General features: G+C 43.7%; 2 protein-coding genes across 6 annotated transcripts in view; one reads left to right on the top strand and one right to left on the bottom strand.

Moving 5' to 3' along the window:
- Window positions 1-20642, top strand: part of LOC146377003 (NACHT, LRR and PYD domains-containing protein 12-like) — a 554927-nt gene that overhangs the window by 255621 nt on the left and 278664 nt on the right. The gene's annotated exons all lie outside the window — the stretch shown is intronic.
- LOC146377009 (protein NLRC3-like) overlaps window positions 13460-20642 on the bottom strand; it is a 34841-nt gene continuing 27658 nt past the window's right edge. Inside the window, exons 9-10 of one of the 3 annotated variants that reach the window (XM_084944985.1) lie at window positions 15350-15396; window positions 13460-15179 (exon numbers count right to left, since the gene is read on the bottom strand). In XM_084944985.1, coding sequence (XP_084801111.1) covers window positions 14644-15179; window positions 15350-15396 — 583 coding nt within the window. In that variant the 3' untranslated portion in view covers window positions 13460-14643. The remainder of the gene's footprint in view (window positions 15180-15349; window positions 15397-20642) is intronic. The other 2 variants (XM_084944984.1, XM_084944986.1) reach the window with 2 other exon arrangements.

Here is a 20642-nt window from a genome sequence, read left to right as displayed (position 1 = left end):
ATTTTTTATTGTAACAACCAACGATTTACACAGGAAAATAATGTCTATTAACAAGGTTGCCCAAACTTTTGCATCCCACTGTATTAGTATATTTTGTCATTAGTATAATATGAAATAAATTCTACACGTGTCAAGTCGTGTGCCAACATTTGCTGTGTAGTAGAACTGAGACATTAGTCATTATAAAAATTTATTTGAAATAATATTAAAATTCTCAAACTGAAAAACATTAAACATAAATATAAAATATAAGTATTTACAGAGAGACAGGAATAAAAAGGACCAGCTGCTCTCCAGAGCAGGAACAAGGCTGAGGAGGAAATGCTCCATTGGAGACTGGTGTGGACTCTTCAGGGACTCCAGGATGGCCAGCACCACCGCCGATGGACCGTCCTGGGACCCGTCCCTCATCTGCCTCGGAGCCGTCCTCCCCTGTGGGCCTGTAAAACAGCACAAAACACAAAGAAATGAGAAGACTGCTACTAGATTTTAATTTCAACATTGAAAACAAAAAAAAAAACACAAAAACAGGATATAATCAGATTGGTTGTAGACATTAAGTAAAGGTGATCACAAGGCAATCCCACCGACTAAAAAGGTATCAGTGCTTGCTGTACATACCTGTGGGTGCAGCAGCAGGAGCTCAGGGACTGGGGAGCCAGGAGAAGCAACAGGGGACGCTCTGCTGCAGAATCAGTTGGTTCTATCAATACAGTATTAAATGTTAACAGGTTGAATATAATCAGAGAAAGTATATACAGTGGTCCCTCATTTATTGCAGCAGGGGTTCTCAGAATAACTAGCCCCTCGCCACACACTTTATACACTGTTTTCCCCACACACATGAACATTAGTCACAGTTCTCACAATTGATTCTCAAAGTGCAAACCTTTGTAGATTGCAAAACATAAAAGTATTATTATGCCGCGGTTTGTCTTCATCTGCCTGCCACTTTCGTGTGCCTTTTTCCCCTCGCGGTGCAGGTGTCTATTTCCGAATGAGGCTCATAGTTATGGGTATTTTTGTGCTGTTTTTTCTATTGGACGTGATGGTTATCAAAACCAAACATGATAAATTTGGCAAGCGCAGGAGACACGACATGAAGCAGATTTGTCAATCAGGCTGCAGAATGCAATGCTGTACGGTGCAAAAAAAAGAAAAGAAAAAGAAAATCAGCGAAAAAGCGAAGCAGTGACGGATGAGCGGGACCACTGTGTGCTGTTTATTAATAAACAAAATATATTCCTATATGACAACATGCATAAAAGCAGAACGGTATTTGTACGTCAGTGGGAAAATAGCAGTGGCTTGCTAGCTGTTGTGCGGCTTCCCCGGGTCAGCGAAAACTTTCAAAAGAGAAATGAATGAACTTACCAGGTTGCCCGATCTCTTCACATATCTTCCTCCAAGCTCGGTCCTTTATATTCCTGTCTCGGTACAGAAAGCAGCTGGTGTCGTACAGCTCCGGGTTGTTTGCTACAGCGTTGATTAGCCTTCCCTCCATTGAAGAATGAAGGGCTTTGGCTGGATCTGCCCCTTTGACCTAGGTCACAGCCACGTCACCAGGCTCCTGATTGGTTGTCGCGGCGCGATTTGACGCTGGAGTTCAGATTTTTCCAACTCGAGCGGTAGACGCGTAACGCGCGTATGCACAAAATGCAACACAAAAACTCACACACGTGGTTTTTTTCGCGAGTCAAACGCCTGAAACGTGCTACACTGACGCGCGTTTCAGGCGTTTTGGCGTTTTCGCGACGCAAATCTGCTTCCGAATTTTCGCGGGAGACGCAATCGCGGGTCATCGCGCCTTTCCATTAACTTTACATGTAAACCTGACGCTCTGGCCGCCTCTATCGCGTTCGGTGTGAACACACCGTTAGATGTAATAATATTGCCAAAACATTTAGTATTATGCAAATGTGCTACACATCAGAAAGATAAATCAATAATAATAACTAAATAACTAAAGGCAATAACTTTGCAGATCAAGCAGCTAAGTTAGCCGCACAAAAAATTGTAGACACATTAATGTCTGCATCCACGATGCAAATACCGTTTGACGTACTTGAGTTTTATTAAACATGGACATGTCTAAGAGGGGCCCATTATTTTTGTAACAGTGCACTTAGAAAAACCTGTCAGGTGATTTTGTTTTGTGCTTTGATGAGCTAATAATCAGCTCTCTTTTTTCTCATTTTTGTTCTAAGCAGGCCTGCAAGAGTGAATAGCGGCGCTGACAAATTCTCGGGAAAGCAAATATAAGGTGGGCTTTCCAGATTACAACTGGCTAAGGAGAAGGCTACCTGTGGGGAACTGATCAGATTGAAAGTCCCTGTCTAAAAGGATTGTAGCGAGTCAATCCAGTCCAAAAGCATAAAGAGCTATTTTCCTATGACAAATAAAACAAATGAATGAGCTCATTTTGCTGAGAGTGGAGAATCTGATTACTTGGGCGGGAGTCTCCACAATTAGCAAAAAACCTGGTGTGAATGCATGTGTGTGAATTTGTGTGACTGGACCAAAGTTGGGGTGACTGACTTTTTTTAATTTCCTAAGCTTGGGTGAAGCATTTTTAGTTTGACACATGAGATGTGTCAAAAAAGGGGGAATTTAAGGTTTAATTTGAAATAGGTTTTAGGATCATTTTATGACTTTTGGAGCTTTTGATCATTTAGATATGGCTCTGAGCAGCTGCATGGGTGACAGGAAATGGTGTGTGTGACAGGAACTCTGCATGCCCATAAAAGGAGACTCACTGTGACAAGTGAGCACCCAGAGAGAGAAACAGACTCTAGGCAGATGAAGCAAATGGAGGTTTTAAGAAAAGAAATGAAAAGGATATTAATTGTATGCTTCAGTGTGTCAATACAGGTGGACTTCTCTCAACAATGTGATATTTTGCCAGGCTGGGACTTAATCTAAAAGGAAAATACTGAAAAGAAACAGAGAAGAAACAGGAAGACCATGGCCTGAATGCATAGGCCTAGTAAAAATGTGGATGAGATTAACACAAGGCGCTCAAAAACGTACACCATCTGAGGTTGTTCATGGTAGGCCTTTTCCACTACCAGTGACAAGTGAACCTTACTAGAAAATAAGGATATTGTTTTGAACAATAAACTGCCGTGCGACGCTTCTCCAGTCTCTTGCAGGTTGAAACCAGGTGATTGGGTCCCAATACGGGTGCTCCAGAGGAGAAATTGGAGCTTGCCTCGCTGAGAGGGTCCCTATCAAGTGTTATTGACCACACCCACAGCCTGTAAAATTGCAGAGAGACCATCTTGGATTCATCAGAGCCACTGCAAGAAAGCAGAGCTTGAAGCCCAGACCACCAGAGATTCACAAGTGTAAGGGGTGTTTCACCAGGTGTCAGTAGGTCCAGTGGCGAGGGAGGAGTGCTGATTGAGCTCTGCTTGCACTCTCATTCTCTCTAGCCACTGACCAACTTTAGGCTTACTGATACATTTGGGTGAGACCAACCTCAAGCATGAAGTGTTCTCAGGTGATGACTGGCGTCTTACTATTGGCAACGGCTCTATTCATCAGACTATCCGACCTGGAAGACGGCAGAAACCCATACACAAGCCGAGATAAGAGATGGACACATGACAACTCACATCTAATGGACATGACACAAGACTACATCTATCCGTGGATGAAAAATGCCTGATACAGATACGTGCTTAACAGGACCACAGAGAAAGACTGCTACGTCTGCTCACACATAAAAAGCGCATCAAAATACCCAAACATATATGGGAAACACGCTGGAACATGTGCACCAATTCTGATCTCTGATCACACCTCCAGATCATGAAGACTTCTTTTCCTATTTGTAAGACGAAGATGAAGTGCAACCAATTATGTAGTTACTTACTGATGACTTGTACATTTCATTCCTCTGTTCAACAGGAGGGAATGTCAAAAGAATATTGTTTTTATATAATGTGATCAGCTTCATGAAATGTATTCTTTTATTTAATCACTAAGCAAACGTCTACGTGACTTTTGACATGCACTTTTGTGTGATAAACAACTGATAGCTTCCTCTTTTTGTAAGAACATACAGAATTAGAAAAAGGGGAACCTCAGCTCAGAGTTCTTAGAATAAGAAGCTATTTGTACACACAGACATACAGACATGTATAAATAAAGAGCGCAGGCAGTGATGAGACGCAGGTCTCAGTGCGACTGCCCACGCGTGTAAAGACAACTGCAGTGTTTGTGTTTTCTAACTCAGGTGTCTTAGCTGAAGAACTACAGGGTGATTTAAAGAAATCCCCTGTCAGTGCAGCACGTAAGATCGACAGCGCACAGTGTGCTTTGAGGTAGGAGCCAAAAAGGGTGTAGTTTGTGTGTGTGAGCACCTGTGTGTACACCTGTGAGCATGGACGCGCTTGTTTTTAAAAGGTTCCTTCATGTAATACAAGACACCAAGGAAGACCAACAGAGGGGCAGCTGTGCCACTATCCCAGAAAGAGCTGAGGAGAGCCCCAGATGAGGGGTCACTCAGCAGCCGTGGAGCAGAAGCCAGGGGGGGTTGCAGTGACGCGCCCGTGAGCTCCGCCGGCAGCCAGCTGCGCCAGAGTTACCGAGCCCCAGGCCGAGAGGCCGAGGGCACCCCACCCCCCGTAGTGGCCCGAGCGAGCCCCAGGCTCCAGGCCCCGATAAGCAGCCACCAAGGAGTGAGCTGGTGTGTACCTGGATGCCCATCCCTGGACACAAAGAACCACCAACGCACCGATGTCTGAGGGCGTCTGCCACTGGCAGGGGAAGTGGTGGTGGGGGGAGATAGGCCTCCATACCTTGAAGGGCCTGAGATGTCCCCAGAGAGGTGGCGTCTGATACCCAACCTGACATATAGACACAGACATACAGGCACACACAGATACAAACATCCATTCCCACCCTCATGCTCTCATATGCACTTACTCCACACTCAGCCAACGTGGAGACAAACATAAAGAGACGCTGTACACACAATCACACTCCCCAAGCGTACTCTACGAACCGGGTCTAGGTACCCTTGCCCCTGGAGGGGGGAACTGCACCCAGACCCAGGTGGTGTTACCCTTTTCCCTGCGGTGGGGAGAAGCAGACCGCCCCGACTCCGCAGCAGCAGGGAGGCCCCACACTCCAGACCCCAGTCGGACGGCCAACTCCTCCTTCTAGCCCCCCGCTCCAGCAGGCCGCAGAGAACGGGGGTGTGAGAAGACTCCAAACCTCCCTCCGCCCGCTCATATGTAGTGTTGATGCATGTGTGTTCTAAGGTGCATCAAGATAGGATTGTTAGTGCACAAGTTCTGTCTGCGTTCGAAGCAAATGATTTCATGCCGTTGCCAGATGTTTTGACTCAAAAGACCATGCCAGTTTCTACAGTGAATTTTCCCCAGCAAGGCGACATTGATCAGTGGCCTCATCTTAAACCTGTTAAACTTCACAACATTGATGCAGATGTGGAACTACTGATAGGCACTGATGCTTCCAACGTTTTAGAGCCATGGAAGGTGATAAACAGTGTGGAGGGTGGACCTTATGCTGTAAAAACAAAAGTTGGCTGGGTCATAAATGGTCCCCTGCGCACTGGAACTAACAGTGGAAATAAAAACAACTGCACTGCTGTAACAGCCAATAGGATTTCTGTTGAGCGTCTTGAAGAAATGTTGATTAAACAGTACAATCATGATTTTTATGAAAGATCATCAGAGGAGCAGACTGAAATGTCCAGAGAGGATCTGTGTTTCATGGATATTGTTAGTAGTTCAATAAAACTTATTGGAAATCATTATCACATTGATTTGACTTTCAGGAGAGAAGGTCCCAGCTTGCCAAATAACCTCTGTGTCGCAGAGCAGCATCTCAGACGGAGATTTGAAAAGGATGCTCATTATAAGGATGAATACACTGAATGTGTAAACAACATGCTTGAACAAGGATATGCCGAGCTTGTGTCTCCAGATGAGTTGCAGAAAGATGATGGAAAGGTGTGGTACATCCCTCATCACAGAGTGTATCATCCCACAAAGGGCAAGTTAAGAGTTGTATTTGACTGTGGAACAACTTATAAAGGAGCATCATTGAACAGCCAGCTTCTACAGGGACCTGATCTCACAAACTCGCTGGTTGGAGTTCTGATCAGATTTAGACAAGAGGTTGTTGCATTAATGGCAGACATTGATTCCATGTTTCACCAAGTTCACGTCTCAGTAAAACACGTCAACTTTCTCTGTTTCCTGTGGTGGCAACACGGCGACACTACAAGGTCTGCACAGCAATACAGGATGAAAGTGCATTTGTTTGGAGCAGTATCTTCGCCAAGCTTTGCAAGTTATGCTCTACAGAGAACTGCAGATGATAATGCACAACAGTTTCCAGCTAAAGTGGTTGATACAGTCAAAGGAAACTTTTATGTGGATGATTGTTTGAAATCTGTTGCTTCAGAAGAGGAGGCAGTGCACATGGTGAGGAGGCTGACAGATATCTGCGCTAAAGGAGGATTTAAGCTTTCAAAATGGATCAGCAACAGTCGCACAGTGCTCATGTCCATCCCAGAGGAAAGAAGAGCAAAGGAAGTTAAAGATCTGGATTTGGACGCAGATCAACTTCCAATTGAGAGAGCACTGGGTTTACAGTGGTGCATAGAAACAGACAAGTTCCAGTTCAGAACCTCCCTGCAGGACCGTCCAACAACCAGAAGGGGCATTTTGTCTGTGGTCAGCTCACTGTATGATCCTCTGGGAATCTTGTCTCCCTTTAGTATGCCAGCTAAACTGTTGCTACAAGAGCTTTGCCGACAAAATTTGAAGTGGGATGAAGTTATTCCCCACTCTCTTTCCCAGCAGTGGCGTGATTGGCTGGAGGATCTCCAGCTGATTTCAAAGTTCAAAGTGGAACGTTGCATTAAACCAAGTTGCTTTGGAAGACCAGATAAGGCACAACTTCATCATTTTTCTGATGCAAGTCAAGATGGTTATGGAACAGTGTCATATTTAAAGTTGGAAAAGAATAACATCACTCATGTTGCTTTCATCCTGGGAAAAGCTAGAGTTGCTCCTCTCAAGCAAACTACAATTCCCAGGCTGGAATTGACGGCTGCAGTTCTTGCATTTCGAGTGAATATGCTTCTGCAAAAAGAGCAATTTTGGCAAAGGATATGCATGTGTCAACACTGATTTTACGCCATATCCATCAAAGGTTGGGACATGCAGGAAGAGCACACATGCTGTCAAAACTGAGACAAAAATACTGGATACTAAATGCAAATTCTGCTGCCAGGAAAATCATCTCTCGTTGTATCATGTGTAGAGGCAACAGAGGAAAGTTTGTTGATTTGCTATCTGCCTGAAGAGAGAGTCCTGCCAGACACAGCTCCATTCACAAATGTTGGAGTGGAATATTTTGGACCTGTAAGTGTTAAAAGAGGACGGTATGGAGTTCTTTTTACTTGTTTGACCAGTCGATGGTACTCAGATGGCTTTCTGAGTACCTACCTCTAATGCAAGAAAGACAAAAATGGATGAGGACTAAAAGATGTCCTATACCTGGAGATGTTGTTTTGATTGCAGACGCTACAGCTCCAAGAGGATCATGGATGATGGCGAAAGTCTTAAGTGTAAACCAGGATGCAAAAGGCTTGGTGCGTTCTGTGAGACTACAAACAAAGACCAGTGTTTTGGAAAGGCCAGTGACAAAACTTATTTTGCTACTGGAAGCCTCATCTTGAATAAAATTATCAACGAAGATTAAGGACCTGCTTAAGGGAATAGCTCCTCCTTTTTGGACTTTAAAGTAATTGTGATTGTATGCACAATTAGGGTCCGGAGTGTTGGAGCTATTTGTTCTTTATTTTTATTATTTTGAAATTTGTTAAAGTTTGTGGATAGTTTACTTATATTTTGGGTTTTATTTACAAGTTTATTTGTAGGTAAATATTTGTTTCAATGTTTTGTTTGTTTGATGTTACCTTGTTAAATTAGTCAGTAAGAGCTGTAGGGCCATTTTGTTTCTATAAATAAAGAGACTGGTATAGGACCAGCATGCACTGGGGTGGGCCTTTGGTTTTTTACCAGAGCAGGAGAAGCAGCAGGAAGTAACAAAAAAAATGGATCTTGTTAGTGCTTGATACACTGGATGAATAAACCATAAAAACGCAACTTTCAAGTTTGGACAGTGGACTTCTTTTGCCTGCGTACGAAATATTATCTCAGTGCAGTAGTGGCTTGTGGACATTTAATTGTGGGATGTTTGGTTTGTCAAACAAAAGGAATTGTTCACGTCCTGTTGCCTGCTCTCAGAGTGAGGTTAGTGCACGTGTGTCACAGTGGGACAGTCCAACCACGTGATCCTGTGACACACTCATGAATATTATCCATCTATACTCTGCTGCAGCCTACAGCTCACTGATGACAGAGACAGCTGACTTTAAACACATATCCAGAAATATTGTTAGCACTGAGAGCAGAGCTGAAAGCATCCGTCCAATCGCTGATGGCCGCCTTAAGGAGGCTACAAAGAGCAGAGCTCATTGGCTGTGAGCTGTTTTTGACACTTCAACATCTGCACCAGTTTTACAGCTCGTTTCAAACATCTCACTGGCATCAAATTCCAAACGTGTGTTTAAAAACTGGAAAGTTTCCAGTTTCAGAGTTTGATGTGTCGTCTCTGTAGAATTTGATCTTCAATATGGACGCAAGTGACTGCAAATCACTGCTTTGTCTGCTTTTTATGGACACTTTACAAACATCATAGGAGCCAGAGATTAATAAGAAGTATGATTCAGAGCAGAGAGCTCTGTTAACACATAGTGAGTGAAGAGGAAACACCCAGTGCATCATGGGAATCCCCAGCAGCCTACACCTATTACAGCAATCATTTGCAGTCGGGTGGTCGGGCTGTCCACAGGCACACACTCGGATGCTCAGCTCTCCATTCCTCTTTCACATTCTTCATATATCCATGTTGGAGAGTGTAAATACCGGGGCTGAATGCCCTTTGTACCAGAAAATACACCTCTTAACAATGCTAAGCTATCAGCACAGGTGGTAAAAGTACACACAGTATTTATTTAAGTAGAAGTACAGATACTAGTGTTGAAAAATACTCTAATAAAAAGTAAAGGTTCTGAAATGTACTGAAAGTAAAAAGTAAGATAAGATAAGATAAAATAAAACTTTATTAATCCCTCGGGTGGTTCTGTTTCCAAAAGCACAGCACCGACAGAAGTTACAGTTACAGAATATTATATATATATACACACACACACACACACACACACATATATAAATACAGAGACATATATAAATAAAATATACGAAGGGGATAAATACAATAAATAGGAATAAAAATAAAAATACAAGTGAATTGCACATTTCAAGTATTGAGGTCTATTGCACCGTTGACTATTAACAAAAGTATTGCACAAAAGGTATTGCACAGTGAGGTGAAGAGGCACTACAGCTTAGTTGTTCCCCCCTCCTTTGTCCCCCTGTCTCCCCTCCCTCTCCCCTCCAGAGAGGAGTTAAACAGTCTGATGGCGTGTGGGACAAAGGAGTTTTTAAGTCTGTTAGTTCTTGTCTTGCGGAGAAGCAACCTGTCACTGAACAGACTCTTCTGGTTGTTTATGGCCGTGGGCAGAGGATGCCCAGCATTGTCCATAATGTCCAGCAGTTTCTTTAGTGTCCTTTTCTCTGCCACTGTCACCAGAGTGTCCAGCTTCATGCCGACCACAGAGCCAGCCTTCCTGATCAGTTTCTCCAGCCTGGATGAGTCCTTCTTTGCTGTGCTGCTCCCCCAGCACACCACAGCATAGAAAAGTACTCCAGCAACCACTGACTGGTAAAACATCCTCAGGAGCTTCCTGCAGATGTTAAAAGACCTCAGCCTCCTGAGGACGTACAGTCGGCTTTGGGCTTTTTTTATACAGGTGCTCTGTGTTGCAGTAGCTCATTGTAGGACAATTGTAACCTATTGTAATTGCATGCAAACTGAACCTTAACATTAACAATATAATATAATTAGATGAGAATCCAAATGTTGTTCTAATGTAAATCCTAGTTGTTCCCTTGAATCCGTTCTATAGGACACAAGCACTGAAAGTGAATTTAAAAATAACTCTTTCCTGTTGCTTACATGGTAAAGGGTTTGGAAGTTGGGGGAAACCCTCAGAGCTTTTGTAGTGACTCAGCATGGAAAACAGAATCACAGCTCACAATGATTTCTAATGTGAGCTTCAGTACAGGCTGTGATCAGCTGACCTTCTGAGGTCACATGTTCGCCTTGAAAGAAAAAACATGGAGTCTTTGATTTACTTAGATATTTATTGATGAATGCAAACAAACCCTGACACTGAACCATCGTCCAGCTTTCACAGAACAAACCTGATCACATGACCTGCTGACCCAAACAGTGAAAAGCTCCATGGCAACAACAACAAACAGCCTCACATATGTTAACAGAGGCTGTTAGAAGCACAGAGTCTTTACAGTCTTTCTCCTGTTTGTACACAGATCTCTGCACATCTTCATCACAGTTACTCACAGACGTGCAGAGTGTGTGGATATCAAAGCTAAGTTTCCACCATGTTTGTAGTCTGTACTGGGACTCATGGAGCATCTCTCTATGAGCACTCAGTGCTTTAAACAGTGAGTCCCAGTTTAACCAGCAGCCTTCACACCACACATCACACAGACATGGAAACTTCAAACCCTCAGACTGAAGACACCATCATAAATAAATAGATTGTGATGAAGATGAAGAACTGGAACAGTTTGCTGTGGTTTCTTCTGTTCCTGTCAGAAATAAGAGTCTGGCAGCACTTTGCTCTCCTTCCACATGTTTAAGGAGGAAGTGAAGAAGAGTGAGTGAGTCGTCTTCCTCTGTGGGCCCAACATCAGGCAGCAGCCACGTATTTTTAAAAACCCAGCACACTGCTTCAGAAACACTGAGTCCAGGTGACCAGAGTCATGTGATCAGTGAGGTCTTCACTCAGGACGTCACTGCTGCAGGACCTGATTCAGAGGTTTATAAGGACGTGGATCATTGGTGCTGATGTTGTGTGAGAGCTGGTGAACCATGGGGAACATAAATAACAACCAGGCCATCAGCAGTTCTACCCCAGCTCTAAAACCTACATAATACACTATACATATAGTTATATAGGTTATAGTATGTTATATATAAACGTAGCTGAAGCAGTTTAATTTGTAGCTTCACGCTGCACTTCACATGTTTGTCCACCAGATGGCAGCACAGAGGCCTGTGTTGGAAAGCTTTGAGTAATGAAGCGTTTTCAATCCAAGCTTCAGAAAGCTTCATGTGGTCATCAAGGAACCAACCAGGAAATATCTGCTGTGTGTAAAAACAGCAACACAAGAATCCAGAATGAAGACAAGAAACTCAAAGCTCACAAAACAGGTGGAGCTAATTTAGTGACGTGTTTCTGTAAAAACACCACAGAAGTGAATCATCAAAGTTTCCATGTGAGCTGATGATGCTGCTGCAGAGTTTCTGTGAACCTCCTGTGACCCCGCCTCCTCATACAGAGACATCTTATTGGCTTTATTCATTCTGCTCAGCACAGACCTGCTGCACCCTGGATCCCAACAAGAGCTCCAGTTGGATCCAGTTTGATCCAGTTTCTGCAGTAAATCTAATGACAGACCTCCAGGTGCACCTGCAGAGTCTTCTTGTTGTTTCAGCTCAACCATGAACTCTGTTAAATGCAGTAATCAAACCATCATAGATCATAGATGCTGTTTGACAGATGAAGCTGTCCCTCTAAGTGTAATCTAACACAGCTTATTAAACTCACTGCAGTCTGTCCTACCTGGACACCAGGACAGACATCAGCTAGTTTTAGTGATCAGTGATAGAGTGTATAAGAAGATAGATGATGACATATTTGTTACTGTGTCTAACTGTGAGTAACTAAAGCTCTCAAAGGCTGAGGACAGACCCTGGATTAATCTGAGGACTTTGGTGGTCCTGCTGATGTGTTCAGTCTGTGATTGGACAGAGAGCAGGGGTTCAGGACCTGATGGGATTCAAACCATCAACTGTGTTTATATCTGTCACCAGAGCTTCTTTGTTTTCTCTTAAATGAGCTTCATGGTGTTGTTCTTGGCTGGTTTTGTTTTTGCTCTACACATCCTTCCACAGACGACACCATCATAGACACCAAAGGTGGTTAAATACATCCAAACTCCTCTGACTGAATCAAACACTTCCTGTGTCTCTTTGGTGTCAGGCAGAACATCAGTCTAACACCTCATTATTTCACTCTGACCTCTCTTTTCTCCTGCCCAAGCTCTGCAGCTCCTCTGTCACCACCTTCACTCTCCTTGGCACCTCCTCTGTCACCACCTTCACTCTCCTTGGCACCTCCTCACCTCCTCTTTTGCCTCCTCTCTCCTCATCTCTGCTTCCTTGTGTCGTTCTTCGATCACCTGCTCTGCAAACCTCTTGTACCTGATATAAAAAAGCTCAGTTAATGTTTAAATGGTTTGACAGAGGTGGGATATTCACATGGTTTTGGAGAATGCATGTTCCCTCACCAAGAAGTTGAAAAGCATTTGAAACACTTTTTGCCTTTCCTGGGTATAATCACCAATTTTCTTGTTGTAACACCTTGAAATGTTTCTACCTCTGAGAAAAACATTTATTATTTCATGATTTTATTGTGTCAAGAAAGGAGTTTTCTCAGTGGCCACTATAATGCTGTGATTGTAGCTAACCAACAAGCTAAATGTAGGACATGCTAGTTAACATCAAAGTTTGCAGTGATTTATGGTGGCAGACGTCAACAAACAGGGCAAATATTTCCTTTTTCTTACATTCCAATTATTTTACATTCAGTATTTCAGATTTTTTGCAGACAAGCTAAAGAACAGCTAACCAGATGTTTCTGTTAATCCTCAACTCAGCGTTTCAGTCATAGACTCCATCTTTGTGTAACTAACAAGCCTACAAACATGCAGCGTCATTCACCGTAGGTCTGTGTGTGCAGGCGTGTGTGCTGGAAATGAGTGGAGTCGTCTCTGAACCTTACTGTCTAGTGATGTGCTGGTTGAAAACAAAATGGCTCTTAGAGCCAGATCTTTGAAGTGAACGACGCAAGCCGGCCCTTATTGGGAACAGTGTTCTCTTTTTTTCTCTCACCCTCTCTCTCTCTCGCACTTTTTTTCGCTTCACTCCGCACGTAAGCCTTGTGCTTGTGCTGAGCAGAGGGGGGAGGAGCGGTAGTTACAATCGCAGTAGCACAGGAACAGAGCGGGAGGGAAGGAGAGAGAAAGAGAGCCAGGGACAACAACAAGAGACAACATCATCACATTAGAACGGGATTCAGAAAGTTTGTTCATGCACTGAATCCTATGTATGCAATTCCAAGCAGGAAAACACTCTCCCAAAAAATCATCGCAGTCCTATATGACAGAGAAAAATTTAAATAGTTACATAGAAGTTGAAATGTAAATGGTTGGTTTTTAGATTTTATTTTTATATTTTTAAATTGTAAATAAATAAAAGTATATTTACGGTGGCCCCGAAACTCCGTAGCACGTACAAACTCCAAAACACGTACAAATTCCAAAGCACAACGGAAATGCTCCAGGATCCTAGTGACTAATAAGCCAGGAAGTTCCAACAACCGGATTTGGTGTGTGGTAGTAACAGGTAAATGAACTCTGTTTTGGAAGTTCAGTTAATGTTAGCAATGTGTTTTGGAGGACAAAACATTGTCAGGGACCTGGGTCGCCCAGACTGCTGCTGTGAAGGTGCAATAAAACTTGGGCCCACTTGTGATCAAATTCCACATGAATGCAAACTTGTGACAGGAGTTCTCTTACTATACTAAAGTGATATAGTTAAAATATGCGATTAATACATGAGAAAAGAAATCTGCCACCACATTCTTCATCAGGACCCATTGTGATAGTTTTCATGTTTTATACAAACTAAAGTGATACACAACATATGCAGTGCTATACACATATATTTACATGTTTCTAAGAGTTTGATAACCAAGCTGTTACCAACATCCTGCACCATGTTCTTGATCAACATGGGAAAAACACAAAACTAGTTTCAAATGAGAATTGAAGCCTTTGCTGTTTATTAGACAAGCCACATGCATTATGATCCCTCAATACAATCAGATTCTGCTTAGAACTGCATTCAAAACTATTGAGCCAATATTTTCAGCTTATATAGCTGAACCATTTTCAAATGATGAGCTTCCAGCAATGAGTGAAACAGTAAGAGCATGTGGAGAGTTTGGAAACATCCCATTAAGAAAGAGAAATCAAACATTGGATTCATTTTAATGAGCTCAGACTTGTTGAAAATGCAGAGGAGCTGGTTGTGAACTGAGCTTCAGAGAAACACATACTGATATTCACTGTGAAGCTTTGAGTGGAAGAAGACAGAAAAACACCAGGTGGATCCTGCAATAATGGTAGCTTCCATCTTTAAAGGACTGAAGAGGAAGAAGTTTACAAGGAATCATTTAGAAGAGTTTCAAACATCAACTGATTGAATCCATGAATCTGAAAACGTGTTTGTGAGTGAAAGAGACAGACATGTACAGACTGAACTATCTGTTCAACAGTCAGAGTGTTTCTCTAACAGGAGACACTCTTTACACTCCACTCAGCACAGGGACACTGAGGCACCAGACCAGACCAAAAACCCAGGATAAAGAGTTTGAGTGAATGTGGTGTTGAAGGTGTGGAGGTGGATCAGAGTGTCAGAGGAGACTCTGTAGAAGGACAGAGTGCCAGCAGGACAGTCCACATACACTGCTGCTCTGTTAGAGACAGAGGAGGAGGAGGAGGAGGAGGAGATGGATGTTGATCTGTTATTGTGCCAGACAGAATGAGGACCATCATCAGAGCAGTACAGACTCCAGGACTGATCATTCCATCCAAACACACAGTCATCACCGCCTCCTTTCCTTCTGATGCTTCTGTAACTCACTGATATAAAAACGTCTCCTCTCCACTTGACCTCCCAGTAACAGCGACCAGTCAGACCATCTCTACACAGCAGCTGATTCCAGTAATCAAATCTGTCTGGATGATCAGGATATGACTGAACCTCCTCCGCACGTGTCACCTTCCTGTTGTTGTCAGACAGTTGGAGCTTTGTGTTCACTGTGTTTGTGTCGATTGTGAGTTGACAGGAATCTGATGGAGAGAACAAACACAATCCAGCTGCAGTTATTGATCCATCACCTGTTCATTGATTGACACTTTGATGATGACTCCTGACATCAGAGATGTGAATGAGTGACAGTTTGAAGATGGTTGAATGTGTGCTGCTTTGTTTTCATGAATCCCATTAAAAACACACTTACACTTCCTCAGACCTGGTCTCAACCATCGGACTCCAGCAGGCTCCACCCTGAAAGGAGGAGGGGGGTCAGAGCAGCACAGTCAGCATGCACACATGGACATTACATGGCTCTCATACACACACTGTTACACACTGATAAAGGAACAGTCCAACATTTTCACAAATACACTTCAATCCATACGTGGTTCAAACTGCTGATGATTTGGACTGATCCAGTTGTAGGACCAATTCTGTTTACATTATATATGCTTCCCTTAGGCAGTATCATCAGAAGGCATAGTATACATTTACACTGCTATGCAGCTGACCCAACACCCAACTCTATCTGTCAATGAAGCCAGATAACAAACACCAATGAGTTAAACTGCAGGATTGTGTTAAAGACACAAAGACTTGGATGGCCGCTAACTTTCTGCTTCTTAATTCAGATCAAACTCGTAGAAATATGGTATCTAACCAGATTCCTACTCTGGATGGCATTACCTTGGCCTCCGGTAACACACTGAGGAACCTTGGAGTCATTTTTGACCAAGACATGTCCTTCAATGCACATATTAAACAAATGTGTAAGACTGCTTACTTTCATTTGCGCAACATCTCTAAAATAATCGTCAACTACGTTTCTGTGGCGGGGGCGTGGTCCTTGGCCTGCTGCAAAGGAGGGGTGACACAGTGAGCTCACCGGGCAATATGGAGGCAGGGAGGGAACAGGACTGTTTAATGAGGGAGAACTGTTTTATGTTTTGGCAGTGAGAAGGAGCACAGACTGAGAGAGAGACGGAGTGGCTGCGTCCGAGCCTGGTGCCAGAACCCACGGGAGTTCTGGCTCAATAAAGGACAGTTACAAGCACAACCCAGACGTGTGTGTGTGTGTGTGTGTTGCGTGGGGGTATGCCTTGATGTCGAACCCCTCGCTAGCCCAGCCAGCCGTTAAGCTTGCCGCCCAGGACCCCGTCCAGCAATTGCAGATTCTGGGACAGATGATGCAGGATCTGGCTGCTATGTCTGCTCGCCAGGCAGTGGCCCGGGACCAGCAGCTAGCTTTGCTCTGCCATCAAGCGGCACAGCAGACGGCGGCGCTGCACAGACATAGGGACCGGATTGCTGGAAGTGCGGACGGCCGGGACATCTGCGCCGTGACTGCCCGCTAATGGAGGTTGGGCAGGTGTTCCACATCGCCAGGGCTCCAGCACCCGCTCCCGGTCTGAGAGGGACATACCGCATACCGGTAAGGTGTCGAGGGGGTATACGCCAGGCCTAGGTGGACACGGGCTGTACGCAGACCCTGGTTCACCAAAGCTTGGTTCGCCCCGGGGCATTGTGGGAAGCAGAGTGGGTGGAGGTGAAATGTGTGCACGGGGATATTCACAAGTATCCGGTAGTGTCGCTGCTGCTAAAATTCATGGGCAAAACGCATAGGGTAAAGGTGGCGGTTAGCCCGCGCCTGTCGCATCCCCTAATTTTGGGCACGAATTGGCCGGGGTTCCACAGCTTACTGGGGCAATACGCGGGGATGCGATCGCGGCCAGTAAATTTGTGTAATGTTTGCTCGGCGCTCAGCGGTGACGTGGGGTCATCCGACACTGACTCTGGGGGGGAGGAGGTGGTGGGGACTTCTATGGAAGCCCCACAGCCTCCCGTTGTGCACCCAAGGGAAGATGTTCCACTGGAGCAGTTTCGGGACGACACCCTACGCTCAGCCTATGACCAAGTGATGGATATTGATGGTCGCTTGGTGCGCCCTGATGCCACGCGGAATTACCCCCATTTCCAGTTACAGAATGATCGGCTTTATCGAGTGAGGCACGACACTTGCACTAATGAGATCTGGACACAGTTGTTGGTGATGCAAAGCCGCTGGGAAACGATTTTCCAGGCGGCTCATTCGAACCCCATGGCAGGGCATTTGGGTTGTGAGAAGATTCTGGAGCGCATAATGGCCCGATTCCATTGGCCGGGCATTTGGGCCGACGTGCGCCGCTGGTGTGTGTCGTGACCAGAATGCCAGCTGGTTAACCAGCCAGCCGTTCCAAAGGCGCCATTGCACCCATTACCACTGATGGAGATCCCATTTGAACGCATTGGTATGGATCTCATCGGGCCATTCCACCGGAGTGCACGCGGCTATCGCTTTGTGTCGGTCCTGGTGGATTACGCAATGCGATACCCGGAAGCAGTGCCACTGCGCACCAATTCAGCGAAGAGCGTGGTTCGACCCGATTAAAGAAAACTGGGAGGAAGGGTCGAGCCCCACAAAAAATTCAATACATGCTGGACCTGAGAGCAAAGCTGCACAGGCTGGGGAGATTATCAAGGGAGAATTTGCTCCAGGCCCGGCAACGTCAGCATAGCCTGTACAACAGAGGGGCTAGGCTCAGGCAATTTTCACCGGGAGACAAAGTGCTTGTATTACTCCCTTCCTCCAGCTTTAAATTGCTCGCCAAGTGGCAAGGGCCCTTTGTGGTCACACGGCGGGTGGGGGATGTTGACTGTGAAATTGCCCGGTTGGACAGGGAAGGAGCGACACAGATTTACCACTTCAACCTACTTTTTTTTTTTTTTTTCTCCAAAAAAAACAAACCAACAACAAAAATTTCCAGTAGAATAATTTAATGGATCACATACTTGAAAACAACTCTAGGGAGCTAGATTGGAAAAGGCTATGTAAAATAAACCTAGTGACTGTGCAGAGGACACAGGAGTGTGTGACTATCGAATTTTGACTTGCAGTCATTGCACTTTTACTGAGATATCCACAGTAAATATAGAGTTCCTTGATATGTTCTGGAAAAAAACAAAAGATCATTTAGACATCTTAAAGCACAACTGCCACACGATCAAAATAAATAATCATAAAGACCACAGCAGGAGGACGGGTTAAGTATGGATGGCTATAAAGATGACCACAGTGTGAATACATTGAAAAGAAAGCTTGCTGTTCGATAATTGAAGACCAGCTGTATTATTGTGAAAGAAAATGGTAAAGAGGTCAATTGGGAGTTTATGTACTGTATCACAGAGTAAACAGTCTGACATTTGTCTTGTTTGTCCTATTGTGGAGGAACTCTGTATTGAGAACGCGAATGACAAATACCTGGTTTATTTAACGTGAACATGAAGTTCTCCAAAACCAAGTTCAGCTCCGACTCTAGTCTGCAAATACAGTTTGAATAATGAATTGTACGCTTTTAAAATCACCTCCGAGGTAAACAAAAACCAGGAATGAAAGGTTTATCTACGTGCCTTTGAGGTTCGCGCCTTCCCACACACCTTGAACAAAGGTCTGATCTGACAATTTTTATTTGAATTTATGTGAAAAGCCTGTGGAAATTTAAGAGGAGAACCAACAAAAACTAACATTAAAAGGTAGGGTGTTATATTTTGAATTAAAGGCATTTCAAGGATGGGTAGCAGGATCTCCCGGGCATGAATAAGCTCTTTGTGCTGCATGTGTAGACTCATTTGTTTAGCGCGTCATGTAGACAGTACCGAATTTCATGTGGTGAATGTGAAAGCAGACTTTATGAATAACGAGAGGATTACCGGCATTACTGTTTCACGATAATGCAAGTTTATTTTAATCCACGTAATTGTTGATTATTTTTCTTTCTGTGCAGAGTGGAAAACTTGTTCCCACAGGTTTGAGGCACGCAGCATTTGTGTTGTTTTCTTTTTTCCTTTTCTTTTTTTTTTTAAATTGCCAAGTCATTATTGTAAATCAAATTTGTTCTCAGCTGATTTCCCTGATTAAACTTAGGTTTAATTAAATTTTTAATTCTGTACAACGAATTAACCGCGATGCCGTTACCTTCACAAAACTCTAAAAGTTAACGTTGCGCATGCTTTGTACTTGTTTTCCAAGTCAAGTAGCCATAGGCTGTTGAAACTTTCTCTACTCCTTAATTTAGAGGATTCATTAAATTCAGTTAATTAATATTCTCGACTGGTTGTGTCTTTCAGATTATTTACCAGTGTGGTTTGAACCTTAGATTTATGATTAATATTTATAGGAGACTGTCAGGAGCTGTCAGCCTCATATGAATCAACAAGGCTTCACGACTCAAGAGCCAGTTGATGTGCGATAAATCAAAGGGTGAGTGGGGAAAAATCCCACAAAGATGAATAAAAAGAATCCAATTAGAAATGTGTAACCTTTCTGCAGGGAGGCTTACTTTCTGATTTATTAGTACAAAGCTGTTTACTCTTCCCGTTTCTATTATATGTTTTAAGCATTGGAGGAAATGAATATGTCCAAGAGAGTGAATGAGCTCAGGCAGCATGACCGCAACTCATGCATTACAATGGGGTGTGTGCAGGCATCTCTTTCATGCAACGCTGCCTCACCAACACACATAAACACCCACACACACATTCACCGGTGAGATACTACTATACTATCCTATCCTCTGGAGCATCTTGCGTGCGTCAAAGTATTTTTAGTAACACGCAGTACTCTGTGTTTTCAGCGCAATGTGTCAGGACAGCAACATGTTAAGGATTCAGTCAGATGGGCCTCAACGCTTTGCCCAGAGCTCTGCAGAAAGGATGTGTTTGTCCCCAGTGCTGGAGGGGGGTCACGTGCTGACCTCATTGTGTGCACGAGTAAGTGCACTCTGCATTATCAGCGTGCAGCTTCCCTCCGCGTAACAAAAAAGGCGACTTATCTCGCAATAGCTAATTGATTGATTTCCTTGGCACAAATATCCTAGACAGTAACATTTTTTTTTTGTTTTTTGTTTTTTTGTGTCCCGTTTGGATCTTTAGCCATCAGAATTGTTGTCTTAAGGCCAAGAAAGATGCCAAGCGGATTTATTTTACCAAGTGGATCATCATGGCCTTGCCATATTGGTCCATTTGATTGACCTTTATTATAATTATGAATTTATTTTATTTTCGGTTGCTACAAACGGGACAGACATGACTGGGGGATAGGACAGGGAGACAGAATGAAAGAAAGAGAGGGAGAGAAAGAAAACCAAAGGGGAGAAGAGACGGTGAGAAAGGGGAGAAGAAAGAAAGAAAAAAAAAACAAAAAACAAAAAAAACAAAACACCTGGATCACCTGTATGGAGAAAAAAAACAGAAGAGAAAGCAAACAACAAAGAGCAACATAATAAAAAAAAAACCCAAAAAAACAGCACAATCACAATAAACTAGCTAGCAGTAGATAACAGTAGATACTAAATAATAAACGATATTGTGCAGCACGCAAGATAGACAGCGCACAATGTGCTTTGAGGCAGCAGCCAAGAAAGGTGTAGTCCGCGTCTGTGAACACCCGTGTGTACACCTGT

The sequence above is a fragment of the Perissodus microlepis genome, chromosome 11 (genome assembly GCF_051167445.1).
Source record: "Perissodus microlepis isolate ML-2025 ecotype Zambia chromosome 11, ASM5116744v1, whole genome shotgun sequence".
In the NCBI taxonomy this organism is placed as follows: domain Eukaryota; kingdom Metazoa; phylum Chordata; class Actinopteri; order Cichliformes; family Cichlidae; genus Perissodus; species Perissodus microlepis.
The sequence above is the reverse complement of the archived record's forward strand: the minus strand, read 5'-3'. Positions and strand labels throughout refer to the sequence as shown.